The sequence below is a fragment of the Heliconius melpomene genome, chromosome 16 (genome assembly GCF_056956725.1).
Source record: "Heliconius melpomene rosina isolate 202511_hmr_F chromosome 16, ASM5695672v1, whole genome shotgun sequence".
In the NCBI taxonomy this organism is placed as follows: domain Eukaryota; kingdom Metazoa; phylum Arthropoda; class Insecta; order Lepidoptera; family Nymphalidae; genus Heliconius; species Heliconius melpomene.
The window spans coordinates 106431-120344 of record NC_140404.1 but is presented as its reverse complement, the minus strand read 5'-3'; the positions used below and the strand labels follow the sequence as shown (position 1 = coordinate 120344).

At 36.3% G+C, this 13914-nt stretch overlaps 1 protein-coding gene across 2 annotated transcripts; it reads left to right on the top strand.

The window, feature by feature from the left end:
- The first annotated feature begins 8606 nt into the window (after positions 1-8606).
- On the top strand, positions 8607-13710 carry Akt (AKT serine/threonine protein kinase). 2 transcript variants are annotated; one of them, XM_085198978.1, is made up of 3 exons: positions 8607-9163; positions 11431-11581; positions 12646-13710. In XM_085198978.1, exons 1-3 carry the CDS (start codon positions 8874-8876, stop codon positions 13663-13665), a joined length of 1461 nt encoding a protein of 486 aa, XP_085055104.1. In that variant the 5' UTR covers positions 8607-8873; the 3' UTR covers positions 13666-13710. The 2 variants fall into 2 exon arrangements, with proteins under 2 accessions (XP_085055104.1, XP_085055106.1); XM_085198980.1 differs by lacking the exons at positions 8607-9163; positions 11431-11581 and adding an exon at positions 11945-12190.
- Positions 13711-13914: the final 204 nt, after the last annotated feature.

Sequence of the window (13914 nt, the reverse complement as noted above, 5' to 3'; positions counted from 1 at the left end):
ATAAAGATTTCTAAATTTATTTATAAAAATTAAAGTATCTCAAAAGAAATATTTTTTAGGAAATTACTAGGGAAGTTACATAGGACTAAAAAAATAGTTTTTGTAGCATTGTGTATACGTTAAGAAATAATACGGAAAATTATTTTTTATCTATATAAATCATAGTTTTTAAAATTTGATTTAGCCGTCGAAATTACTCGTCCTTGATATATATACCTATATGTATTTTTTTACCTAAATTCAGTAAATTTCAATTGCAAAAATTTGAGGAATTTTCGGAATCGGTTCTTTAACGAGTAAATTTTACAACGCAAAGAATATTTGATGGTTTAAATGACTTTTATGTAAATATAGTTCAACAGATGATCGTTTCGAATATTTCAGCCACAGCTAACTCTCCTTGCATGTCGTTCCGTGGCATGGTTAGGGATTGCTGTGTTTAGGTCGGTCTTGAATAGTTCAGGGAACATGTTGTTCTACTTAATTAAAATTGGAATTCTCATATTGGATGATTTTAAAATAAAAAAATAACTTTGTAAAATCGTTATAGTGTTTCTCATGAGGTTATTCTTTACATTACATAAGAATTTATTTACTACTAGTGGGCCCGTCCGGGGCTACGCCCGCCTGAAATAGAAATATTAATAAAGGAATTGAAAACTAAAGATTCAGTCAGTTCAGTAAAACACTTGTATAAAATAACTGTTACGGCAATTAGCAAATTTGTCGAACTAAATACTTTAAATTGGCATAACTTTTATTTTTTTTTTGTTTATGAACCGATTGTAATAAAATAAACCCTATATGTTTTCGGGAGCTTGCCAGAACCCAATAGTGAAAACCGCATTTAAATCGGTTAAGTCGATTCTGAGATAACAAACGCACAGACAAACGGACAAATAAACAAAAATTCAAAAATAATTGTTTTGGGTTCTATTAGGTTAATAACATTTTTTTTAAAAAAATATTTTTCAAGTAAAGACCGAACCTCTTACGATTTTATTATGAGTATGTATGTGAAGTAATTGTTATAACTCAACTGCAAAATTGTTATTATATATATTTATTTTTGATGATGCCAATAGCTCGACGCTGTATTCCTATCGAATGTAACGTTCTCAATCCAAACATTATATTAGCCCAGCTAGATGCACACTACTTGGCTCTGTAATATCGTTGATCCTTACTTTCTGAACGTACTGTTATGGATTTTTTTTTACATACTTATCAACATACATCTATTGTGTTAATTAAAATTGCTTAATAATATTTCCTAGGTATCCTTATACCAAGACCTAGACCTAGACATATTTAAGTTTTTGTATCCTTTTCTTTACAAATTAACGTGACCGTATTTATATATATTTGTTGACATTAGAAATTATATTAATAATTCTATACAATATAATAGGATATATTACGTATGTGTATAAGGATATAAAGCAGCGGTAGGCTACCGATTGACATACACTTCCGAGTGCACCTTAAGGTAGCCTGGCAGAGATCGCTTACAGCGATAAGGCCGCCTGCTGTGCATTTTCTTATGTTAAGCATTTTCTTTTACTTCTCTTTATTTGATGATGGACAAAGTATTTCGTAGGATATTTGTAATTATAGCGGGTATCATTACAGGAGTTTCAAATATAAATACGCTATGCTTATTATTTTATATATTTAGAAGTGAAATTAAAGTTCAATAACGAAACTGACAGATAATAATAGGTAACAGCAAGAAAATAAACTTAATAATGTAGGTAAAGAGTGCAATATACGCAGAGATAAACAAGCATGTAGCCAGTGGACATAATATTTATATTTGTGTGTATGATTATTGATATTACTTGTTGAAACTAAACTTTATATTACATATTCCTTTACTTGCTCAACTTTTATTACTAAAATGTTTAAAGTGTTCATAATCTCAGGATATGCGTACAGACAAACGCAAGGAGACATAAACCGACCAAACCGACAGACATTTTAACAAAACATCTTTTATTTATTGATAGATTTTCTAGTATTTTTTCCACGCAGCGATAAGTTACAATTTCGTTATATGTACATATGGTTAAATTTCTGAGAGAACTCCAAAAGTCTTCTGGTCTCAAAAGTAATTATTTTTTGTAAATTATATGTTAAGTCTAGTATCTATTGCGCATTTTGTTATAATATGATTGTACTAGCTCCATAAGACGCAATGGCTTAATTAGTTGTATTTGTTGAAACTAGTGATGTCAAGTAGGCTGCGGCAATATCAATACATATATTATTTGTAATCGACCGAATGTAATGAGTGAGTTTGTGAGTAGTCGTGCATCGGGAGATTGCACGAAGTCGGATGGCCGAATGTAATGATTGTATATAAATAGTTTTTATATTTACGATAATTTGTTATAGAAAAATGTAAATCAACCTCTTTGTTTAATAAAAAGATATATTTGAAAATTTATACATAGAACTAGCGCGACGCTTGATGTGTTGAAAATTCTGATGCGCATTATTAGATTTGGAGCTGAAGAGGAAAGTGGTCCTCTAGAATAAAATATTGTATTATAATTTAATATATACATTGTACAAGCCTAATGGTATCTAGCCCTGGAAGAAGTATAAGTTCTGTAAAAGTCCTGAGATATAAATTGTAGAAGCCTAATGTTATTTAGCCCTGGAAGAAATATAAGTTCTGTAAAAGCCTCGAGGTGTTTGATTTCATCACAGACCAGACACAATTGTGGATGCTTAATTTAAAGAAGCAGAAGCCACCAAATATATCAACGCTACCGCACAGACCATCAGAGAAATAAATAAATATAGATCCATAGTGGTCCAGAGTAGTCCTTTTTTATTACTATTTTGAATAAGCTTGCGTTTGACCGTAACAATCCTAAAGAGCATTGATGCGGTCTACGGTGGTGCAAGCTTGTCTAGTAAGTGTTGACTTACTAGACAAGGTTTGACCTGTTGACTCTATTTTTGAAAAAAAAAACAGCTTCGGCAGAGGGAACCTATTGTTAAGGTACTCCGTTCCACACTTTCTGCCGAATTCTGGAGGCACTGTGTGTTGAGGGGCAAAACTCAACGCCGCGCTTTGCCTCGGCACCAAACCGAAGAAATGGAAATATAAACGTAAATAAATATTTGACTTCCTCGAATGGGGATCGAACCCACAACCATCGCTGCCCCACGACGGCCTCAGGTGTTTTTAAAGACCATATGAGTGCAATGAGTTTCAATCTCTCGCAGCGCGGATAAATAATGCTTAAAAAGTTGGAAAGCCTTTAGAAAGAAAGTACTTTAGAATCCACATTATCGAATAAATATTTATACGAGTATAGATAAGGTAAATGTACGGGAGTTCGGCAGTTTAAGGCTCTCATAACTTTAAACTATTGTAAATACATTATTAAAGGTTATATGAATTTGCAAATTTTAGTGTGATCAAAGTGGGTCTTTTGACAGTAATTTAATGTGTGAATTATGCGGTTTAACTTAACCTTAATTTTTATATTAATTTATTTGTAGACCTCTAATTTGAACCCTACTTCGTGATAAAATTTAGCTCTGTTTCTAACTTCGTGAGTTTGTGTCCCCTATTTCGGGTCACAAGTTTTTACCTCGCGAGTGAGGTTTTATAAAAAAAAAAATAACACCTTTATTGGTTTTGATTGTAAAGAATTTGTAAATAAATAAATATAGGTAGATCAGCTTAACGACATTAAAACTTTTATAAAAAAAATCAATTCAAATTAAATCATCTTCACGCTGTATCCCGCACACAGCAGGATAGGCCTAGGTAGATAGGTAGGTAGGTAGATAGGTAGGTAGGTAGATAGGTAGGTAGGTAGATAGGTAGGAACCTAGTGTTTTTAAAACACTCCGCTCCCCACTTTCTGCGGAATTCCGGAGTCACCACAGCATGTTAAGTGGCACAACTCAACGTCGCGCTTTGCCTGAAATATAAATTTAAATAAATATTTTCTATTTTCTATACTATTCCTATTTTCATCTCCTGGAGTGGGGATCGAACCCACAACCAGTCGGTTTTACAGTCACACTTTGTACTCCTGCGCCACGAGTAGGCCAACTTTTATAATTTACAAATTATATAAGCTCAGTTTTAAAAAAAACATATTTTTGAACTTTTATATATTTTTTTATAAAAAATATATAAAAAATATGAATTTTGAGTTTTTTTATATATTTTTTTTATAAAAAATATATAAAAAAACTCAAATTAATTAATTTTTTTGAAGCTAGGTATGCCAGTTTATAGAACTATATATTTTCGCAACCAGTTTGTACGGCGTTTTGTGTTTAGTAGGTATATATTATATTCTTGAAAAATTCTTGAAAAAATAAAAAGATCTTTAGTTAGACTTATAACAAGACTAAGATAAACACTATTAACAAAGACAAAGAAGTCAATGTGCTGATTTTACGTAGATTTATTTGTCACGAAGTTAGAGAAAATAATGAAATGTAGGGGATCTTATTTCGTGTTACTGATTTTAGTAACTTCTGCAGTTCTGTTTATTCAGTATTTTTTACATTATGTAAAGTAATCATTAACTACCACGTATATTCGATAAAATACACAAAAATAAATTATAAAGGTTGATTAAAAAATAAAATTACATTGGCAGTACCTATACGAATTTAGCTTAAAATTACCAATTCAGGTTACCTTTAAAATAGTAATATAGAAATTTAAGTGGACAAAACATATACCGAATTTCGATCACGAGAAACTTTAATAAATACAGTAACTGATTTTAAGCTTTAAATTTAAATTATCTTAGTTATAACATAAATATAAATTTATTAAAAAGTATCTAAGATTTCCCTAATTCGGTAGTAACACGAAATAGCGGACACTTGATAAATAAAATGTCTGCTATTTCGTGAATCGATTTATTGCAATTTTAAAAGAATTTTATGCTTCCGTCTATTTTTTTTTTCAATAAAATGTTTTTTTATAGAATACAAAAAAGCATATATTCAATGTTTTATTCGAATAACTTACCTTTGTCTTTCTACAACCTTAAGAAATTCTTACGCTAGTCTTACGGTGGCAAGCATCGCAGACACGTTACAATGCAGTTTGTAGCCAACTCTGCGTTTAAAATGTCGCTATACGCTCAATTTTATCATTAAAATATTATTACTTAGTTTTTAGACAGTTGAAAGTATAAAGATTATATACCAATATATAGTTTCCGTAAATAATACTTAAATTGCTTATTATGTTTGCCAGAAGCAAAACTCACGAAACCACGTACTATCACGAAGTTACCGTCACTTACCTTACCTAATCGGGGACGTCCCCGCTCACACCGCACCGCTGCCCTGCGAGCCCGATCACAATTCTAAAATACAGTAGAACGCGACGCCAAGTGTCATTTAGTTTGTATACAGTGTCGGCGTTTTATCATCACCACTTTAAATGAAACCACAATTTTAACTACTAGGGTAGTAAAAAGCCTCATACAATTGAAACAAAAGAGATTTTGCCTAAGTACATAACAATAAAAGTCTGGATATTCTGACTGGATTGTAATGTCACTATGCCACTCGTTAACGACTTCATTCTATTCTTCTTCAGTATATTTTTTTATTACTAAAATATGGTCGTTGCGCTTGCCAAAACCGCTATGTGTTTTTAGTCAAGTTTTCAGGAGAGACAAAAAACTATCTTATTTATTAAATAATAGCTTTATCAAAAAATTATAAATGCAATATGGTGACAAAATATATTATGTTTGAACTGAGATACAAGCGAAAATGATAAAATGTACCCTTCATCTGTAATAATTTTTTTTAACCATTTTGATGCACATATCAGAATTGTCTTGTAACCACCATTTCTTACAAGTGAAAAATATGCACATATCAGTTTTGTAAAAGAACATAATCGGATTTATTTAGTGTTATTATGAGGATAACAAAAATGTATTAAACTTAAAACAAATATGTATACTAATGATTAGTAATGATAAACGTGAGGAATTGTGGTTTGGCGCTTTTTTACATGAAATTGGTTAATCTGATAACGATAATACAGTACGGTACGTTATATTAGTCCTATGGTTATTAATACTAATAATAATTAACAAAAAAATGTTTAATAGAAAACTCGAAGGGTTGTTAGAAAGTGGTTAGGAAAGGTTTATAGATAGACTAAGCCTTTAATGTTTATCCCTTAAATAACTAGGTAAATTTGAAGTAAATAAAAAGCGAATTCAATAAGTATTGCAATAAACTTTATCAAGATAAATAAAACTAAATTTAAGTAACACCTTCGCTTTCGTGCCGCACATATACATGGACGTATTTATCGTTACTACAGTACATCTCTTTGCCTCCAACTCGAATATGGATGACCAAGGAATAGAGAGCTTAAGAGCAGAGCTTAATGCCTGAAATTAAGTTCAGCTAAAAAGCTGTTAGGCGAGCTCTGTCTTCTTTGGTCATCCACAAGTCGAGTGGGTTAGATGACATCTCTCCTTTAGTGCTCCTGAGCTGTCACCTGTGCTAATGGGTCTGTTTTGGCACTCTTATTCAATCGGTATGGTCCCAGACTTGTGGAAGAGCGCTCTTATCCACCCGATCTCCAAGAAAGGCGATGGTTCCGATCCATCTAACCACAGGCCTATTGCCACCCTGGCTCTTGAAAGTTATGGAAAGCATTATCAATGGCCAGCTTTTGATTTAACTGGAGAATCACTGATTGATTAACGACAGTCAATATGGCTTCCGCCATGGTCGCTCAACTAGTGACCTTTTGGTTTACCTAATCCACTGGTAGGCTACGGCTATTGAAAGCAAGGAATAGGGTCTGGCAGTTAGTTTGGACATGGCGAAGGTCTTCAAACGCGTGTGGCATGAGGCGCTCCTTGCAATACTTCCATCCTATGGCTTTCCGAGAGTTTATGCAAGTGGATCGCTAGCTTTCTCACTGGGTGCAGCCTCAAGGTAATTGTTGATGGTTTTTGCTTGGAGTACATGCCCGTGAACGCTGTCCCCCAAGGCTGTGTGCTGTCCCGTACGCTATTTCTTCAGATTATCAATGACATGTTAGAGGATTCTAGAATGTGCGTTCTTCTTGTTTTGGTATGCTTTTTCTTTCTTTGTGTACCTCATATTCTTCTAGTGACAAATTTTCTTTGAATACGGTGCACATGTCAAATTAAAACTTTATCAGCTTCCAATTTAATGTAAATAGTTCTCTTTATTGTATCCTCCTCATTTTTCTGGCTTCACCTTTTAATCGACTTCAGTGAAGAGGACGTTATCAAGTCGAGTGTATTTTTTTTATATTTGTTACCTCAGAACTTTTGACTGGTCTTTACTTTGATTTGGTCAATTTCTGACAATTTTATCCATGACAAAATCATATAAGTCTTAAATTTGCATTAAGTATGTGCACAGCAAATGGAAGAATAACTCAATATCATGCTAACCGATTTCGATGATTCTTTTTTTATTGGAAAGGATACACTTCAAGGATAGCTTGATGAGAGTTTGGTTATGTTCTAATTATGGGATCCAGTGGAAGTCGGTTTTTTTTTAATTGTTATACTTATTGTGTACTTCAAACATTTCGTGCACTTGCTCTGCAGTAATGATTTAACTTGAACTCTTGGCAATAAACCTAAAACTATTCTCACAAGCTTCTTACAGAAGCTGACTTACAAGAAGGATTTCTTGGTTTACTTTCAGAAGATGATTCTGGTTTGGTGGCATACAATTGCTTATATTTGTATTAAAAGTATCGTTAGTTAAGTGTCTTCTACAACTGTATTAAGTACGCCTTTCCTATAACTCTCTGCTTCGTATTAAAGTCGCGCTTTTTTATTGTTGTAGGTATATTTCATCAATATCCATCTCCTTGAAATTTTCTCCAGCTTGTTTATCTAGTATGAAGTGACCAGTTCCGAGTTCGGCTGACTTCCGGCTTAGAAATTCTCCAGTAGCTTCATCTAGGTACAAATGAGTAGTATTTTCAACCAATACTATACCTGGTCGCTCTGAATCTGCTATTTCCATCGGCAGTCGCTGAGATTTGAGCTCTGTCTCATTATATACCGATAAGGTAAAAGTGGAAGGGACATACTCAACCTGATCCTCCAAAAGTTCTGTACCAAAAAAATCTGTAGCACAAGGCTCGATTGACGGTTCCCCTTAATGTATTACATTACATAATGTATTACATTCCTCATCGAATCATTGCTGCTGGGTCATAACTGCACATAACGAATTTGTCATTGCCAAAAATAAAAATGAAGTGCACATATCGATTTTGTTAAATCGAGTTCTAGACGGAAATACTATATATTTGTTTTTGTAGGCTATGCAGAGTACTATTTTAATGCTATTTATCGAATAAAAAAAAATCAAAAAAATACACATAACGGTTTTGGCAGGCGCACCGACGATATATTTTTTGTAAATAACAAATTCGTATAAAGCATTCACGAAAGACAATGTCTTACAGAACGCAAAACGGAACGTTGTTAAGAAAATAGAAACAACGCCGTTAGTGCCCCTAGCGGCAGACATATGACACTAATTTGTCAAAATAGGTTATTACGCTGCTAAATAGATTGACGTATTTGTTGCGTGTGCCCGACCGTGCGTCCCGCTTGCACGCGGGGCCGCGCGCGCTCCCCGCGCCGCGATCTCGCTCGCGCGCACGCGGAATACGTTCCTCGACATTTGATCATATCGCTATTCGCTACCTCGAGGCTACGTCGCTAATTCGTGTCGTTTTCTGTAGTAAAGAAGTGAATAATTCGTGCATTAACCGATCGTTAAAGTGAAGAATGTCCGTTGGCCGGTCCGCAGGAGTAGCCCGCCGCAGGTGAGAGCGCAGCGCGATGGCGGAGGCGCCCGGCAGCATCGTGAAGGAGGGCTGGCTGCTGAAGCGCGGCGAGCACATCCGCAACTGGCGCGACCGCTACTTCGTGCTGTTCGCCAACGGTGACCTGGTGGGCTTCAAGACACAGCCCGAGCGCAACAACTACCGCGACCCGCTCAACAAGTTCACGGTGCGCGACTGCCAGATCATGGCCGTGGACAAGCCGCGCTCCTACGTGTTCACCATTCGCGGCCTGCAGTGGACCACCGTCATCGAGCGCAACTTCGCCGTGGACACCGAGGAGGCGCGGTGAGTTTGTAGTCCTGCAATATTCTTACATGTACGCTTGCAACTAGTTTATGCCGTTATTATTAACACTAATACATTTTACTTAAAAATAAACATGCTAGAAATAGTGTAATGAAGCTAAATTATAACTTTATTTTATAGGAAGCTTGTGATTTGTTGAAACCTCAAATCCCTATTTATGTTTTTGTATTAATGAATCTTACTATTTGTCATATTATATTATGAAGCATTTAATTGCCTACTGACATTAGGTGTTCATGTTTTAACCGCATGTGCTTTAGGCTTATAATTAATTTAATATTTACTTTAATATGATGACCATCACTGGTATATTTGCCAATGACATAATTAATACTGTGTGCTATGCTGTGAGTGAGTATAATAAATTATTTGGGAAGGAAAGAACAATATTAAATTCTAATAAACTTAAAAAGATCTTCATATTCTTTTTAAATTACCTACACAGTTTAAAATAGAGCATTAAAATAAGGTACTAGTGTAGTACTCTAATAGAACAACATAAAATTTACTTTGTTCCTTATTGAAAAACTTAAACTGAACCTAAAACTCTTAAACATTTTTTTGGTATTAATGATTGTGTCCTGCAACTGCCATATTTTCAATTTACTATTCAAGCAGGCAACACTAGTAGTGTAGTACATATCTGTGTATACTATATATATCTGTGCTTCATTTTCCACTCATATTTGGGACATTGTGTGTTGCATCAATGCCATGCTTTGTCTTTGAAAGTGAATATCGAAAACAATTCAAATAACTATAATAAATAATGACCTTAAATTAAAAATATTATCAAGAGAGTGAATAGATATTTTCTTGGGAAGTGTGAGAATCTATGTGGTCAAATATAAGTCTAGCTATACAAGAAAACAAGTTTCATTAAAATTCATCCTCGAATTATAATTTTGTGTGTGTATGGTATGGTGTACCACAAATATTTTAAAAAAATCGTATATTCATATTCTATTAGTGTTTTTTTTATAATAATAACTTATCTATATATATATAAAAAGACTTGTCCTCACTGACTGAGGTAAGACGCACGCACAGCCGTGACCACTGATGGTAGAAACATGAAATTTGGACATATGCTTACTTTCATAATCTGGACATCCACTAAAAAGGGATTTTGAAAAATTTTAACCCTAAAGGGGTGAAATAGGGGTTGAAAGTTTGTATGGAAAAAAAATTAAATCGACACCAAATTTTATAAAATTTGAAATTCAGACTATTAAAAATATTTAATTGTACACGTGTTTTACGGTTTTTTTAAATTTACCCTCTAAGGGTGCCAAGAAGGGGTTGAAAGTTTGTATGGAAAAATGTTTAAATCGCCACCGATTTTTATAAAATTTGAAATTTAGACTCTTAAAAATATTTCAATGAACACGTTTCGTGGTTTATTATTCACCCCTAAATAAGTAAGCGAAGCTGCGCGCGTCCGCTAGTTTTTTATAAAAGGTGTAGGTGACTGTAATGTGATGGTTGTGAGTTCAATACCCACTCGAACTGTCTTTAAACATTATGTTTCCTCTGCTATTTGCAGGATACAGTGTGAAGCAGATTTAATTGTCTTTTTTTATTTAAAAAAAAAAAAAAACTTTCAAAATATTAATTTCTTTACGTTAGTTGTAGCATTAGTTAGACACCAACTTCAAAATTTTGTTTATTGTTAGAAGTCAGTTTTTCTTTTTGTTAAAAAATAATTTATTTTCCAACAATAGAATCAATAGTTAAAAGAAACAACATCATCCTTTAATAAATGAAAGCTCACTGAATTGCCTTATACTTATTGATATTATAAAGCTAAGTTTGAACGTTATTCTGCGGAAGTACTGATCCAAATTGAAAAAATCATTTGTTTTGGATAGTCCAAATATCCAGGATTATATACATTTTATATCATGTTGGCTATACAATTCCTAGATAAATGGACTATCTAACACAAAAATATATTTTCTAAATTTTTTTGAAACTTTCTTTGTATGTTTGTCAACAATATCTTATAAACTAAAAGTTATATAGAAATGATGTAATTATAATGAATGTACATTCCAAGTTAGGGAAACTGTTCCCTGTTTGGACTGCCAAATTTCATCAAAGTAGGTTTGTGTGGATACCATGACCCAAAAGGCATTTTGGGTCACACACAATTCTGGTGGAGATATACATATGTACCTAGTTAATTGACAGGTATTTGTTTTAAAATACACGAAATGTATCCGTATTTGGGGGTGGCGTTTCAGCGAGGAGTGGGTGGCGGCCATCCGCTACGTGTCGTCGCAACTGAGCGGCGCGGGCGGCGCGGGCCCGGCCTGCGCCCCCGCCGCGCTAGTGGACGCCGACGACAAGGACATCGCTCAGCTGGGGACCAGCTTCCGCGATCCCAGACGTATTGTAAGTATTCTTTGTGTCTCTGTGACTGACAGTACAGTCGAGGAGTCGTGGATCTATGGCTAAGCGGCCACGACTCGTCGACCCAATATAAGAAAAGCGATTGCCATTCTCTGCTGTTCATTAGTCTCGCTAGAACTTAAGTTAGATGACGACGTGTGCAGTGTGTCTGTGCGTGCACTTGATATCGACTATTGGCGGGGATGGGGGGCGCCGCCTGCAGCGGTGTAGTCGCTGTTATTCTGGAACAGGAAAATTGCAAGCGTGAGTCACGCTTCTGCGAAATTTGCGACAAACAAGCGTCATGCAGGCGACACTTGTATTACTATTTATTCAGGAAGAGGCAAGTTTATCGCAGTAAATGATTTGTTTTTACTCGTTTATCAATGATTTAGTATATTACGCAATTTTAGGCTAAAATAATAACAAAAAAGAGTTCTGTTTATGAAAAAAATAATTTTCCGTTTATTTTCTATTTTATTTATGTTCCTGTTGAAAAGGTATTTGGAACGTACTCACTGTGAGACAAGTTTTTATTCTACAAACTATATTAAAAAAAACACGCCGTACTACCTTATAGCCCAAAACATAATACAAGCAACTGTAGGAAAGGTAAAGTGTCCCCTATATCTACTCTACTAAATAATAATTTTCACATAAATTCTAAATTTTCACGTGAATTACTATTATTTCACATAAGCTAAATTTTCACATAAATTCTATGGTTTTCTTAGTGGTTTCCTCTATAATAAATTAAATACAAAATTGTTATTCTACAACTTCAATAAATTTAAAGCTAAAAAAGTTCTGTAAAATGCCTATTGTTTTTACGTTTTAATATATGATTTTATTTATCAGCTTACGCTGAATCCCGCATATAGAAGGGTAGGCAGAGGAAACCTGGTGTTAAGACATTCCGTTCCCTACTTTCTTTTCCTTTTTTTTTATTTTTTTACATTTTTAAATTCGTAAATGTTACAAATTCGTGTTAGGTTATGAAAATGGATAATGATATAAAAGCAAATAAAAATACACATTTAGTTATGAAAATATTAATTTTATTGCAGACATTAGAAAAATTCGAGTTTGTGAAAGTGCTGGGGAAAGGGACGTTCGGCAAGGTGGTGCTCAGCCGCGAGAAGGGTACCGGCAAGTTGTACGCCATGAAGATCCTCAAGAAGCATCTTATCATACAGAAGGACGAGGTTGCACACACCATCACCGAGAACTATGTGCTCAAGAAGACCAAGCATCCCTTCCTCACGGCGCTGCGCTACTCTTTCCAGACCGCCGACCGTGTGTGCTTCGTGATGGAGTACGCTAACGGAGGCGAGCTGTTCTTCCACTTGTCCAGGGTGCGCTCCTTCAGCGAGGACCGCACGCGTTTCTACGGCGCGGAGATAGTGTCCGCGCTCGGCTACCTGCACGCCGAGGGCATCATCTACCGCGACCTCAAGCTCGAGAACCTGTTGCTCGACAAGGACGGCCACATCAAGATCGCCGACTTCGGGCTGTGCAAGACGAACATCACCTACGGCCGCACCACCAAGACGTTCTGCGGCACGCCGGAGTACCTGGCGCCCGAGGTGCTGGAGGACACGGACTACGGGCCGGCCGTTGACTGGTGGGGCACGGGCGTGGTGCTGTACGAGATGGTTTGCGGGCGCCTGCCCTTTTACAACCGCGACCACGAGGTACTGTTCGCGCTTATCGTAGAGGAAGAAGTGCGCTTTCCGCGCGCGCTGTCGGCCCCGTGCCGCGCGCTGCTGGCCGCGCTGCTGTGCAAGGAGCCGGCGCGGCGCCTGGGCGCAGGGCCCGACGACGCGGCCGACATCATGGCGCACCCCTTCTTTGCGGCCGTGAACTGGGCCGACCTGCTGGCCAAGAAGGTGCCGCCGCCCTTCAAGCCACAGGTGGAGTCCGACACCGACACGCGCTACTTCGACTCCGAGTTCACGGGCGAGAGCGTGGAGCTCACGCCGCCCGAGGAGGCCGGTCTGGGCCGAATCCCCGAGGAGACCTTCCCGCAGTTCTCGTACCAGGACCTGTGCTCCTCCGCGCACTCTGCGCTCTCGCGCCCACACTAGCCGCACGCCCGCCATTGTATATATTACACTTAGGACCGACAACCACCGTGGCTTTTATTTACACCAGCCCCTTGACCCCCTCCATTTTAGAATATGTTGAATGTTACAAAAGTCGCACCTTAAGATTTTTATATATTTTATCTTCACGCTGTATCCCTAGCGGGGTAGCCAGGGAAAGAGAAGCACCAAACGCTACGGTCTCTGTATACGGTCTCGAATACTACTTAGTTTGTCCATTATACTCTCCCA